We start from the raw sequence: 13,648 nt of genomic DNA on the forward strand, positions 1-13,648 counted from the left end.
TTGCATAATATTTTTCTGTATTAGAGGATGGTGAGATAGACATGGTGGGTCTCTTCTTTACTTAAATACACTTGGTTATGTTTTCTTTCTTCTTCTTTGAAGGAAATGCAAGCAGAGAATGAATAGTTTGTGAACAGTGTTAAACTGAGAAGCATGACTTCAAAGGCCTTTCTAACAATTTATTCTGAAACTATCAGCCAACAGATGACGTTCCAAGTAAAATAACTAATTATGTGGGAAGTTAGGCAAGCATTGATTTAGTTTTTGGTTTCTTGGACTGCAGGATAATTCTTTAATAGCAAGAAAAAAAATACATGACTTAAATTTCTGAACTTGAGTCCAGGTAGACCTTCTTCTGAGGACAAATTTATACATAACCTGTAACAATTTTCTTGGAAAACGTGAAAGCCACTTGGATACTTTCTGTGGACCTTGGCTGACTCTAAGATGCTCCCCATTAGAGTTGGAGAACAGGGTTAAAGAAGGATAAGGGAGTGCCACAGTGAAAGTATTTTAGTTCTTTGAAACTCGTGTTAATTTAGAATAGCATTGCTCTTGCAGGATGTCAGGGTATTTATCTGGAATATCAGGCACAGTTTGACAGTGATCATGTTACTAGGAAAAGCCAGTGGGGCTTAGCAGGCCAAACATCATTACTTTATATCATCAGCACATGACAAGGTAAGGCTCCAAAGACATAACTTCAGCATTGAACATGTGGAGACGTGGAGATAAAATTCCTTTCTATGTGCTAGAGCACCAAACCCTTTCTTTTGGCAAGAGTGGTAGGAAAAGGGGGGCTCTCTATGATTACTTGTTCTCTGGTTTCTTCAGTTCTGGTGTAACTTGTGATGGTGTTTCTGTGTAGCCTGTTTTGTGCATTTGCTTGTGGCAAGTGATTGTGCCAATTCTAAATTGCTCCTTTGACCCTAACTTGTGCAACAGCATAAAAAAAGTCCATCAAACCATCTTGACTTCTGGCTGCAGGTTTCCTTGAATTCTTAAGACCAAAATGTCACTTGCTGTTACATAAATTCTGCTTAGGGAAAGAATCTGAACATTGGGGGTTTGTTCATCAGGTATCTAGGACTGAACAAAAAACAAAAATGAAAGAAATCCTCAAGCTCTCAGTGAAGCTGGTGTTGTTGTAGCAGTAGGCTTGAGTTACCAGGGTTTTATAGCAGGCTTTGTGAGTACAGGTCATGCAGCATGAGTGTGTTATGTTTGTTTGTGACTTGGGTAGCACTACCAACTTTTTGTGCCTTCTTGTCTAGTCACTGTATGCTGAGGTTTTATGTTCATACAGTATATGTGCAGTTTGTTGGTTTAATTTTATCATGCAGAACCTGTTTTAATAGGACCTGTGCTTGTCTTTTCTAGGAATAACATGTGTGGAAGTACTGGCTGTTGTTGATCACCTGTACCCCAGCACAAGAGCTCCAGCTTAATCATTCTCCTCCAGCTCTGCTCTCAGAACATGGGGGAAAACGATGATGAAAAATACAATCAAGCTGGCCAGATATTTGAAAACTTTGTGCAAGCATCAACATGCAAAGGCACCATTCAGGCCTTCAATATTCTCACTCGCCAACTTGAACTGGATCCTTTGGACAATAGAAACTTTTACACCAAACTGAAATCCAGAGTGAACACATGGAAGGCCAAAGCTTTGTGGAACAAGCTTGATAAAAGAGCAAGTCACAAAGAGTATAAACGTGGGAAGTCTTGTATGAACACTAAGGTAAGTGGAGTTCAGTTTTGGATTTCATAGCTTGGGAATTTTTAAACTTGTTTTTCTGCAGAAGCAAGGTTTCTGCTATCACATACAATCTGTCTGTTCAGTACCCTTCCTTTAATGTGCTGAAATTGGTTATCCACTGGTTCATACAAATTTTAAGGTGGTTTTCTTCTGAAAGTTCTGTGGAAACCCACAATATAGAAGAGTGAGCCTTAAAACATCCTGTTTTCCAGTCTGTCTCAAACTTCCTGTCCATTTTACAACTCATCACCAAACAGGTGTAAGATGCAAACTTCTGAAGAAGTAGGCTGCATTCATCACAGGCTCTCAAGGACCACTTGCTTTATTAACCAGGGGTTTGCAAGGTACAACCTGTAACATATTCAGTACACTGCTCAGCAGTTTTGTTTAGTAAAGAAGTGTCATTGCAGCTGTTTGCACTGTGTTCCTGGCAGGCTCTGTTTTTCTCCTCTCCTTTTTTCCCTTCATTTCCCTTTTTGACCTGTGCTTCCTTCCTCCCTTTTTGTTCTTTGAAAAAGTCCTTGAACATATGTCATGGAGCATCTTTGTGATGAAAACAGACAGGAAAGGGAAGGAATGAGAAAGTGTCTGATGATTTACAAATTATAGGAAATATTCCACACGTACCTCACCATACACATAGAGCCCCAGGTCCAAATTTCCACGGTGGTGAGTTTGAGGAAGTATTTGCAAAAACTGCAAAAAGCAGTTTTAAAAGCCATGTGAAATGTAGAAACTAACTCTTCTCTCAAATGGTGACATTATAAAACCAAGGCTTTGTTCTGTAAACTTCCTAAGCAAAGTAATTAATTTTTATTTTGTGAGAAGACTCGTGGAAATGGGTTGGTACATAAAATATATAGGCTGTGTATAGCTTTACAAGGGTGCCAAAGAGGAGGTCATCAACACCTTCCATGAAAGTATGGTATTGGTGGCCCTTGAGATTAAAGGTTTATTTTTAGTGGCATGGTGTAAGTATCTGCAGAAATTCATGGACATTTCTATGATGCACTAACGACCGACTTGCAGATGCCATAGAATGTCTGTATGTGAAGAGTGTGGGGATAGATATTCTGTGAAATACTTGGAGATGTTCATCATGAGCCTGGCCCATGCCCAGACCTGCACTTGAGTGTGTCATGGGAGAAACATCAATCTTCAGATGGCTGGGGATGAGAGCAGGGCTGCAGTCTGGGCTCCGTGGGGATATCTCCCAAGCATTGCTGGGCTGTGAGTCACAGGCTGCTGCAGAGCCTGTGTGTGCCTGTCCCTGGGGAGGGAGGATGCTGTGCTGGGCAGGAGTGTCCCTGGGGAGGGAGGATGCTGTGCTGGGCAGGAGTGTCCCTGGGGAGGGAGGATGCTGTGCAGGGCAGGAGTGTCCCTGGGGAGGGAGGATGCTGTGCAGGGCAGGAGTGTCCCTGGGGAGGGAGGATGCTGTGCAGGGCAGGAGTGTCCCTGGGGAGGGAGGATGCTGTGCAGGGCAGGAGTGTCCCTGGGGAGGGAGGATGCTGTGCAGGGCAGGAGTGTCCCTGGGGAGGGAGGATGCTGTGCAGGGCAGGAGTGTCCCTGGAGACAGGAGGATGCTGTGCAGGGCAGGAGTGTCCCTGGAGACAGGAGGATGCTGTGCAGGGCAGGAGTGTCCCTGGGGAGGGAGGATGCTGTGCTGGGCAGGAGTGTCCCTGGGGAGGGAGGATGCTGTGCTGGGCAGGAGTGTCCCTGGGGAGGGAGGATGCTGTGCAGGGCAGGAGTGTCCCTGGAGACAGGAGGATGCTGTGCAGGGCAGGAGTGTCCCTGGAGACAGGAGGATGCTGTGCAGGGCAGGAGTGTCCCTGGGGAGGGAGGATGCTGTGCAGGGCAGGAGTGTCCCTGGGGAGGGAGGATGCTGTGCAGGGCAGGAGTGTCCCTGGAGACAGGAGGATGCTGTGCAGGGCAGGAGTGTCCCTGGAGACAGGAGGATGCTGTGCAGGGCAGGAGTGTCCCTGGGGGGGGAGGATGCTGTGCAGGGCAGGAGTGTCCCTGGGAGGGAGGATGCTGTGCTGGGCAGGAGTGTCCCTGGAGACAGGAGGATGCTGTGCAGGGCAGGAGTGTCCCTGGGGAGGGAGGATGCTGTGCAGGGCAGGAGTGTCCCTGGAGAGGGAGGATGCTGTGCTGGGCAGGAGTGTCCCTGGGGAAGGGGATGCTGTGCTGGGCAGGAGTGAGCACCCCTGTGTGCACTGTGGTGCTGGGCTCTGGCTCTGCTCACAGATAAGGGTTCTTATCTCAGACAGGCTGTGCCCAGCAGTGCAGGGATGATGCTGCAGTATGCACAGCACCCTTCCCTCCTATACAGGTGTGGATTTTAACTTTGCTGTCTGACTGTGTGCTGTGCCAGTGTAAAAGGATTCACAGCTGCATCCTGGAAGCAGAGCCCAGCCTTGCCCAGAGCTCCCCCACATTGTGCTGCCCAAAGCAGATCAGCCCTAGAGTACAAACCCTACTTGTTAAAGCAGGATCACAGCTCCAGCAGTGAGCTAGAAGTGAATTTTTGCAGTTGCAACTCTGTAAACAGAGCCAAGGTTGCTCGTAGGCATCATTTAAAAAAAAGAAATCTGTGACTTCAAGACTTAAAAGGAGGTCATGGCCTTGAATGCTGCAGCTGAGCCTGCAGCTCATGGTTCTCAGATAGGGCTTTGCAATCTTCCCAATCTTTGGAGGAGATAAAGAAGATACAATTTGGTTCTAAATGACTCATTGACTCATGGAAGGTTTTTGGTGGTTGGCTGGTTGTTTTTTTGTTTGGCTTTCTTTTGTTGTTTTTTAATGAAAATCTGCTGTCTCATCCCAAAACTGTTTGGGGTGTGGTTTTTTTTTTTTGCATGGTATTCAAGAGCTGAATGCTGTACTTGTTGATTTTTGTGCTTGTAAACTCTTCAGCCACACTTATGTTATTCATTGCAATAGACACAAGTTTTATACATACAGAACGTTCCACTCCAGCTAAATAACAATAATCCTGTGTCTTAACTGCTCTTGAAGAACATTGCCAAATATGGCTTTCAAAGTTTCTACACTGATACAATTTTAAGCTGGATGAATAAAACCGGTTGAGCAATTTTCAAGGAGTTCAAACCCACTGCTATTTCAGAGTTGTCTTACTGGAGACATCATTTTTCCTTGAATTCTTTGTAGAAGAAAAAAAACCACAAATGCCCCCAAATAAAACCAGGGTGCTGTAGAAAGATGTGGTCAGAACTGGGGCAGAAATGAATTTTCTGAAACTGTAGGAGTCCACCTCTATGAGTAATAAATCTCCACAGAACATAAACTTCCTTACATCTTGAGCTTGTAAGTTTGGAATGGGTCCTGTTCAAGATTTGTTTCTGGAGCTGGCACCTGCCCAGTTCACCAGCATTAGAGAGGAACACAAGTTTGTACTAACCAGGCAAAATGGTAGCTATTGCACTATGTTTTTTGCAAATATGTGCAGAAAAAGCATGCATTTCTTATCCTGACAAAATTTCTCTCTGGTTTTCATCATCTACTAATGAATGCAGAGGAGCAGGGTTGGACTCTGGAGTGATTATTTGTTTCTTCAGGGAATGAAGCTGGACAGTTGAAGAACATGAAAGGTTTAATGCATGTTCCCTATGCTAGCAGTTTGAATGTCAGTCTGCATTTTTGAACATGCAAAACATCATGCAGTGATGAACCAGAATTCATCCAGCTACTGTTAGTATATTCATTATCCTTTTTAAGTCAACTCTGAGGTTGCCTCTGTGTATGGAGCAGATTCATTACTGGCACTTGATTTACATTTACTGTCAGTCTACCTGTGCAAATGATACGAGTATGTGCATGCACATAAAGAGAGGCTCCCACTGATGTTTGAGATAGGTGTGAATATGTATCAGGGGGTAGGACCTGGCTCATGCTGTGCACCCAAAATTCAGGCTCTCCCATGCTTCAGGAGAACAGAGATTTCTGCACATGGAGACATCCCAGGCTCACTCTGAGAGGTGTTGGTTCTCTAAACTATGCAAATGCCTTCCCCTTCAAAGGTGCTTGCTGTTCTTGATTACACCTGAGAACCAAGAAAACTTTGTGGTTTTGAAGTTTTAACTTTTTAAAGTGCTGCCATGTAGTTATCAGCTGCCTTGGTACACTCTGGTGTTTCTCTCTGGATGTACAAGTTTGGGACAAACCTCCCCAGTGGAGGAGAGACAAATTCCTGGGCACAGCTTTGGTCTTCTGAGCATTGTCTGTATTTTAGACCCCACCTTGGGCACAGCTCCTGGGCAGGGGCTTGTACAGTCTGAGCTGCTGTTTCGAGGCTGAACAATATTAGCATAAAGCAAGGAAATAAAATTAAGCGAAGACGTTTTGAAAGCTTCAAAATTTGAAAGCTTCAAAAAAGTGCATCTAAAAACATACCTATATGTATATATGGAACCATATAAAATCCTAAAAAAATATTCAATGATCTTGAAGTCTATCATAGAATCATTTAGGGCCTCTAAGACCGAGTCCAGCTGGTTAACCCAGCACCACTGTATTCACCACTAAACCTGGTCCCCAGAGGCCTCTCCTTTACTCATTCCTGAACTCAGCCTTTCAAATCTTGTTTTACAGTAGGTGAGGTTTCCTTCCAGAAACTCCTGTTGGGAGACTTACTGACTCTGGAATTGCTTTTAAGCATGTTTCCATGACTTAGGTAAGGATGGAGTGGCTCTTGTTGGTCCTGTCACGTGCTGTCAGTCTGGCTGGGACGTGGTGGCGTCGGTGTCCCTGCTGCAGAGAGGGCTCCATGGTGATGCCTTGGCCAACACAGCAGTGCAGAGAGCCTGTGGTTTCAGGGGAGCTGGGCCAGGGTGTGAGTCAGAGAGGAAGAGTTGGAGGTTTTCTGACTGAGCCCAAACCGTGTCTCCCCGTTCTAACCACGCTGGTGTACCCGCGAGCGGTAAAATGGGGGATGGTGTTTATCCTCAAGCCCCTTCCCACTCCTGCTCACACTGTCTCCATTGCTAAAGGCTGCCAGATGAATGCCTTGGGAGTTAACAAACCTACTTTGCTTGGTCCTTGCCACAGAGCTGAGCAAGGGGAAGCAGCTCTGGTGTGGCTGGGTGCTGCTGTGTCCCGTAGCTGTAGGGTGCTCAGCAGCACGAGCAGAGGGTGCCAGGTCTGTAAGGGACAAACTCTTCCCACCAGCCTCAGATGGTGACAAACATTCATTCTGCAGCCTTGCCCCTCGTGGTAAATCAGGCAGCTTGGGTTCCACATGGCTTCCCCTCCCCACCTTCTTCTGCCTTGCTAAACAAATACTTGTTTCTCAATTAAGCAAATCTTGCAGCGTGTATGAACCTGCAGCTGAGGTGGACAAATTTCCTCCCCAAGTGCTGGCATTTGATCCCTCAGAGGCAATGGGGGTTTTCAGCCAGGTTTCTCCAGTGCTGTACATACCAGCACAGAAGGCAGTGAGTTTGTGTTCAACTGACATGACTGATTGCATCCCTCAAGACAAACATTTGTTTTTTAATTGAGTAATTGAATTGAAAGATGAAAGCAGGGAAAGCCAGTTATGTTCCAACGGAAAAAAATATCCATATTAAAATGAAAACTTTAACCTCTTTACTCTATGAAGACTAAATACCCATCCCTTTTGCTGGATTTACTAATTTCTTCAAAATAATTATTGGAACCTTATAATCTGGGTTTATAATGAACACATCAAACTTGTTGCAGATATATTAGGCAGTGTTGCTTATTTTAATAAACAGTCATTCTCGTGAAGTCCACAAAACTTGAACTAGTCAGCCAGAAGTTGACTGCCAAGTTAGGAAGCTGAGTGAATGAAAGGTTGTGGCTTTTTGCAAAGAGGCATTCAGTTGCTTTGTGTGTGTGTTGTGTTTTTTAAAAAACAAACAAACAGCGCTTGGATAGTAGAATCCAGAGGCTGTTGAGATTTTTGGGAGCGTTAAAGGCCACATGTTCTACTGATTTTTAAAGTAGCACCTGGGTGTGTTTGGTATGCTTGAAAGACAAGCTGTTTATCTTGATATTGGTGCTTCTTGGCTTTTGCCTTTTAGGACAGGGCTTCTAAAGCCTTGCCTGGATTTCCATTGTAGATTCATTTTTAAGGATTTTAATAAGCAACTTCTGTTTCAAAGGTGTAGAAAATATGGGACTAATGAGGGCAAGTGGCAAGGAGGATTTGCTTGAGATGAGTGGAGAAGCAGTAAATCACCCATGAACACGCAGTGAAACCACAGTTGTTGAACACTGCATTTGCATTCATTTCTCTGAGGATTTTTAGATTTTTTGGGAGAAGCTGGGGTGATGACAGGACACAGAGCAGACAGTTCTTTGAAAACAAAACAAAGTATTTGACTCTTTGTGATGTGTTTTAAACTGAGATTGGGCCAAATTACATCAGCAAAAGCAAATGTTTGGCATGTGATTTGGTAATGAAATCACTTTATTTTCATTATCCTGGAGACACTTCCACAAACACACAGTTTTTTCAGCTTTATCAGTCATGAAAAGGAATGAAGCCTGGCCAGAGCAGAGCAATCAGACAGTCTAGATAAGACTTTTTAGGCATGTGGAATTTAAATTGTTTTTGGCTTGGAAGGTAACAGTAGCCTTACATCTGTATTTTAACAGGCCTGTGCTGTTTCTCTGTCCCTTGCTTAATGGCTTTGCAAGTAATGGAGAGAAGGGAACTGTCCCACCCTGACCTGATTTCCTCGATATTTTGCAAAGATTCCCACAGGGAGCGACACGCAGTTGCTTTCACACAAGCCACCACTATTGTCACCGTGAGTGGCTTAATGAGGTCTGAATGAAACAAAAGGTCACGGAGGGTGTGTGCCCTGCCCTGGCTCTGCTGGGCTTTGGGGTTTGGTTCTTTGGAGCAGCCAGGCTGGTGTGGGCAAGGGCAGGATGCTGTGCTGGGCTCAGCTCCTTCTCCTGCCTTCCTCTGTGGTTGTCCCAGGGTCGCTGCCAGATGTGGTTTGTTGCTGGCTACGCTTCCAGCTGTGCTCTGGTAACGTTTGTGTGCTGATAAGTGAGGAAATACATAACTTTTGCTACCAAGAAGTGATTAAGCACTTGGCTGCTAAACCCCAGGTTCCAGACAATAAGGCAATTTCCTGTCTCCTGCAGCTGAGGTCCTTCCCGAGGTTCCCATGTCTGCCCTGAGAACGGGGGGTTTGGGGATGTGGTTGCTCTCTTTCTGCTGACAAACAAAATTCTACATTATCTGCTGTTTAGGCCTTGCAGATGAATACACTTTTCATGGAATGCAGAATACCACAATTCTAGGATGCTGTATGTGAAGAGAAAATGTAAAATATATTAGCAGGAGATTATTTTTGTAAGCAAACATGAAAATTTCTAGTTGTGTTTTCTCTCTCAAAACCCATAGCATTGATGGCATTCGTGGTGAAAAAAGAAGTTTAATTGGTATCTGTTGAAAAGAAAAAGTAGAAATTCCCTATTAATCCCTTGAAATTTAATTTACTTTATTTTCTCTGCTACACTGTTTAAAAGGGGATTATTTTTGTCACAGTTCCCTAACAAGTCTGCACTTACATAATTTGTTTCTACAGACAGCCAGGTTTCTGCAGACTGTTTCCTACCTCAGGTCTCTGTGATATTTGTGTCTTAACCTGAGATCAACAGGGTAAAATTGCTAGAAACTACTAGGAGATTATGGACCTTCCAGAAGAGGAGTGTAATATCTGGAGAAAATTGGGAATATGCTGCAGAGAATGATCTGGTGCCTGTAAGGACCCAAACATCCAGCCACCTCCTTCGGGCAGGTAGAGACCCCAGCTAAAATATTGTGGCAGAAAAACTGGAGCAAGTCCAGAGCAGAGCAGCAGGAGTGGTCAGAGCTCTGGAGGGTGTTTCCATACCTTCACCTAACCTGCATTGGGGAAACCCCAAGGGGAGCACCATGGAGTTCTTGGGGCACAGCCAGAACTGCTGTGGCATTTCACCTTCTGTGTCTGGTTGTCTTGCTGATGCTGACAGAGTGATTCTGATGAGCTTTTCAAAGTCTGTGTTTTGCCCTGGACATTTGCTGCTCCTGAAGAGCAGCTCTTGTTTTTCCAAGAGTGCTGTTTCTAATTGACAAACCAGCTGAGAGATGCTGCCTGACTTGTGTTGCACCACTCCCTGGGTTTGTTCACCTGACTGAGGTGCTGTCTGAGCAGAAACCATGTGGTTCTGCCACGCTGTGAGTTAGCCTCCTGCTGTTTCCTTCTCCTGCCCCTTGCAAAGATTTACAAGAGCAGCTGTGAGCAGCAAGTGTTCCTTCCTCCTGGCCCTGTCCTGCCTGCACTCTGCCATCCTGGCAGCATTTACAGTTCAGGTGAAACAACTGCTCCGGGGTAGATTGCAGCTGAGATCAGAAAACACTGCAGAGATGGCAGCGAGCTTCCTGCCAAGGACTACACACCCAGAGCACTAATAACAAGGTATGCAGATCAGCAAGTGCTCAGGGCAAGGCAAAGACATTCCTCTCAGGTTTCTTCTGCCCCTTTTTTCTCTTACTTGTGCTTCAGCGGGGTGGGAGACAAGGGGCCAGGGTAGGAAGCCATTCCTGGCTGCTGGGGCTGGTCCCTGCTTGGCCAGCCCTGGTTCTGCCCTAGCCCTGGGCTCCTGGGCTAGGGAGTTCAGTGCCTGCCAGCCCAGGTGCAGCCCTGGTACTGGCAGAGCAAGAGTGGCCAGTGCTGCTGAGGCAGGTGCCTGCATCTGCATTTCACCCTGCCTGGAATGCACAAACAGGCTCATTAAATGTGTAAATAAACACTGCTTATCTCCCTTCTGCTGCCTCGGATGTTGGTGTCACAGAGACTAGTACACCTCGTGATGTGCAATTTGCTGCCAAAGCTAGTGTCTCCAGCTCTCTGCCCCTCTTTTTGAAGCATGCTTATTTTTATATTTTTTTCATCATTTTATAAGGGTTATTATGCACAACCTTTGTTTTCAGCCAAAAAAAGGTTTTGGAAATAACAACTAGAGGTGCTGAAATGAAACTTTTACTGTGTGATGGATTTCTACCAGCCTGGTTTGTGGGTTCTGTGGGTGCTGTTAACTTTCCCCACTATCAGAAGCCTTCTTAAAAAATGTTGTGCTAAAGGTAAATATTCTTAGTTCTGGTTGGTTGAACAATTCAAGTCCATCTTGCTTGCTGGAACTTTTGGGTGCTGTCTTACTAAGAAGTGCTTGATGGTAATTCATAGTGTTCTCAAATTGTAAGAAAAAATGTAAAAGGTAAAGTTTACCTATGGTAAACTGGTTCATGCAAGTGACCAGTTAAACTAGAAAAAAAATCAGATTTTCATTCTTTTTGGAGCTCTATTGAGATTTATTAGTTAAATGTCTGTGAGTGCTAGCAGTGGAAATGCAGTGACTTTGAAGGCTGCCTGATGAGCTGGGGGGAAAAAAAATGACTCCAGGAGCCCAGAACTGTTGCCTTCTGGTACAGTATTGCATTTTGAGCTCATCTATAGCTGATGTACACTGCTGTACAGTTATCCTGCTTAGGAGTTAGGAATGATGGGATTAAATGATAAAGATATTTTAAAATAAAGAAATAATTAAAATTTTAAAATCTGGATTCTGACTCAGACCTGATGTCTAGTTCTATATGAGCTCATTTACTCAGGACTGGCTTCTAAAAGCCATGTCTGAAATGGGTATTGGTTGACAATTCACCTGATAGAAAAATGGATTTTAGAACATATTTGAAAGTACTCTGTGAAATGCCCTCAAAGTAACTTGGCTCCCCACTTAGGTGAAAAAGCCAGGTTCCAAGTGGGAGCTCAGCTTGTTTATTAGATTGTTGTGATGTTTGGTTGCAAGTTCCAGGTTTCTCTGCAGACTGGACACCAGGGGTGTACTTTTAAAGTGTTGTTACCAAGCTCTTGCTGTGCTAGAGCCATGGTTGTTGACCAACCTGCCTGCATGGTTTAGATGCCATAGAGCATGAGAAATCCTTTCCTCTGGGGGTGCTGGCCAGCAAAGCCCCTGCAAACCATGCAGAGGATGAATCATTGTCTCTGCTCACAAGGCTCCCCAGACTCATGGCTTGGTCTCTGCTGTGCTCAGAGCTGAGCCTCTTGGTGCCTTCATTCCTTTCTCTCTCCATCAGCTCTTTGTCTCTGGATGTGTCCTGGTTTTGTTCTGGGCTCTCCTGGCTGAGTTTTTGAGTGTGGCCCCGGAGCACTATCTCAGTGTGACAGGCGTGAGCCTACAGAAAACAGGCCAGGTACTCACATGCTGCCAGCCCTGCTCGTGGCTGGGATAGTCAGGCAGCATTCTTTCTGCAAGGTTTATCTTGTTTTCCTTTTGATTGTTAAAGCAGCTGGCCAAGGAAAGAAAAGAAAGCAATCTCTTCTGGCTTTTGGGTGTGGGCTTGTTTTTTCTTCTTCCCTGTGTTTTGGTTACAATGAAAGGCAGGTAAGAAAACTGCAAACACACTTAAGCCATCCAACATCCTTTGGAATTATTTTGGGCTTTATTTGAGGAGAAATTTGGATTAAAGCACTTGCCTGGCTTCTGGTGGATATGTTTACTGAAATCAGTGTAACAATTTTTTGTTAGTAATGTCTAGGTTTTTTGGATAACTGGAACTGATGCAGGTCGACAGGAAGTTTCCAGTCATACTTTGCTGTATTATGACTGTCAATTGCAATTTTTTGAAGAAGTGTTTTTGCAAATTGTTCTAAAAGGTCTGAGATCAAGTCACCAGATTTGTATACAACAAATGCCACCTGAGAGAGCTCTTCAGAAAAGCTCCAAAGTCCTGACAGTTCTGATACATCATGGAAGGCACTCTTGGCTTTCTAATACCCTGAATGCACACAGCCCCTTGTTAATGTGTGGCATAGCAGAATATGAATTTCAGACGTCCTTCATACCATTGTTTTAATTTCAAACTATGGAAAGGGTTTTTTTTTTTTTTAATACACAGGTCTAATATTAGTACATGTATCCATGTGACAGAGAGGCTGGATGGACAAGTGTGTCCAAATACATCCAGGAAAAATGAAGGCACGTGCTTTTTTTTCCGTGTAGAAGCTTATCTTCCAGAACAGAGAAAAAAATCCCAGTAAAGATGAGCCAGATGAATGCAATAAATGTACTAATGTTTCACTTGTGGCATTTTGACTCCATAAAACAGGAGGGCAGTAAAGATAGATCCTGTGATCCCTGACTGTGTGCGTCCAGCTGCGAGTGCAGCAGCTGCAGGACACAGGGCTGGGGAAACAGCTCTGGCCAAAGTCACCCTGGCTTGGGTGGCCTCACATCCATGCCACAGTCCTAGAGGGCAAAGAAAAATATGTTTATGCCAATCACTGATCTGGGAGAGGACAAAACTGCACATTTCTGAGGTGCTCAGCTGGGAGTACAAAGGGTAAAATACTGGAGGGATTTAAAGCAGCCGTGGGCTCGTAGTGAGGCATTGAATTCATGCACTGACACAGGGTTTTGTTGCAGTTAGGGGTCTGAACTGCCCCAACAGTGGTATTTATGTGGTGTTCACTTTCCAAAAATGCCCATTCAGCAAGATCCAGCTAGTCTTAATAATATTTTAAGGTAGATTTTTGGACCTATCTGTAGTGTATTTAAGCAGTGTCCACGTAACCCTTTGGAGAGTTAGGATGTCTCATTAAAATGCATCTAAGTGAATATTATTTTTGTCAAATCACATGTCTTTTAACCTTACTCATTCTATAAGGAGCTCATAAAGCAGTGTAACAGAGAAAAACACCTTTTTAAAGATTATATCATCTTTGTTGTAAAGTTTAATTAGCTCCTAGGTCTTCTCCCCGCCTTTCTTGGTGGGGGGGAAGGATGGAAAAATTAGTTTTTATTAAAGACAAAGCTTCAGCCTGTGAC

At 44.5% G+C, this 13,648-nt stretch overlaps 1 protein-coding gene across 3 annotated transcripts in view; it reads left to right on the top strand.

Moving 5' to 3' along the window:
• The window catches only part of MICAL2 (microtubule associated monooxygenase, calponin and LIM domain containing 2), a 107,628-nt gene that overhangs the window by 19,421 nt on the left and 74,559 nt on the right, over positions 1–13,648 (top strand). For all 3 annotated transcript variants that reach the window (XM_056493899.1, XM_056493900.1, XM_056493902.1), the window contains exon 2: positions 1,381–1,741. In XM_056493899.1, coding sequence (XP_056349874.1) covers positions 1,478–1,741 — 264 coding nt within the window. In that variant the 5' untranslated portion in view covers positions 1,381–1,477. The remainder of the gene's footprint in view (positions 1–1,380; positions 1,742–13,648) is intronic.

Source organism: Oenanthe melanoleuca, chromosome 5 (assembly GCF_029582105.1).
Source record: "Oenanthe melanoleuca isolate GR-GAL-2019-014 chromosome 5, OMel1.0, whole genome shotgun sequence".
Taxonomy (NCBI): Eukaryota; Metazoa; Chordata; class Aves; order Passeriformes; family Muscicapidae; genus Oenanthe; species Oenanthe melanoleuca.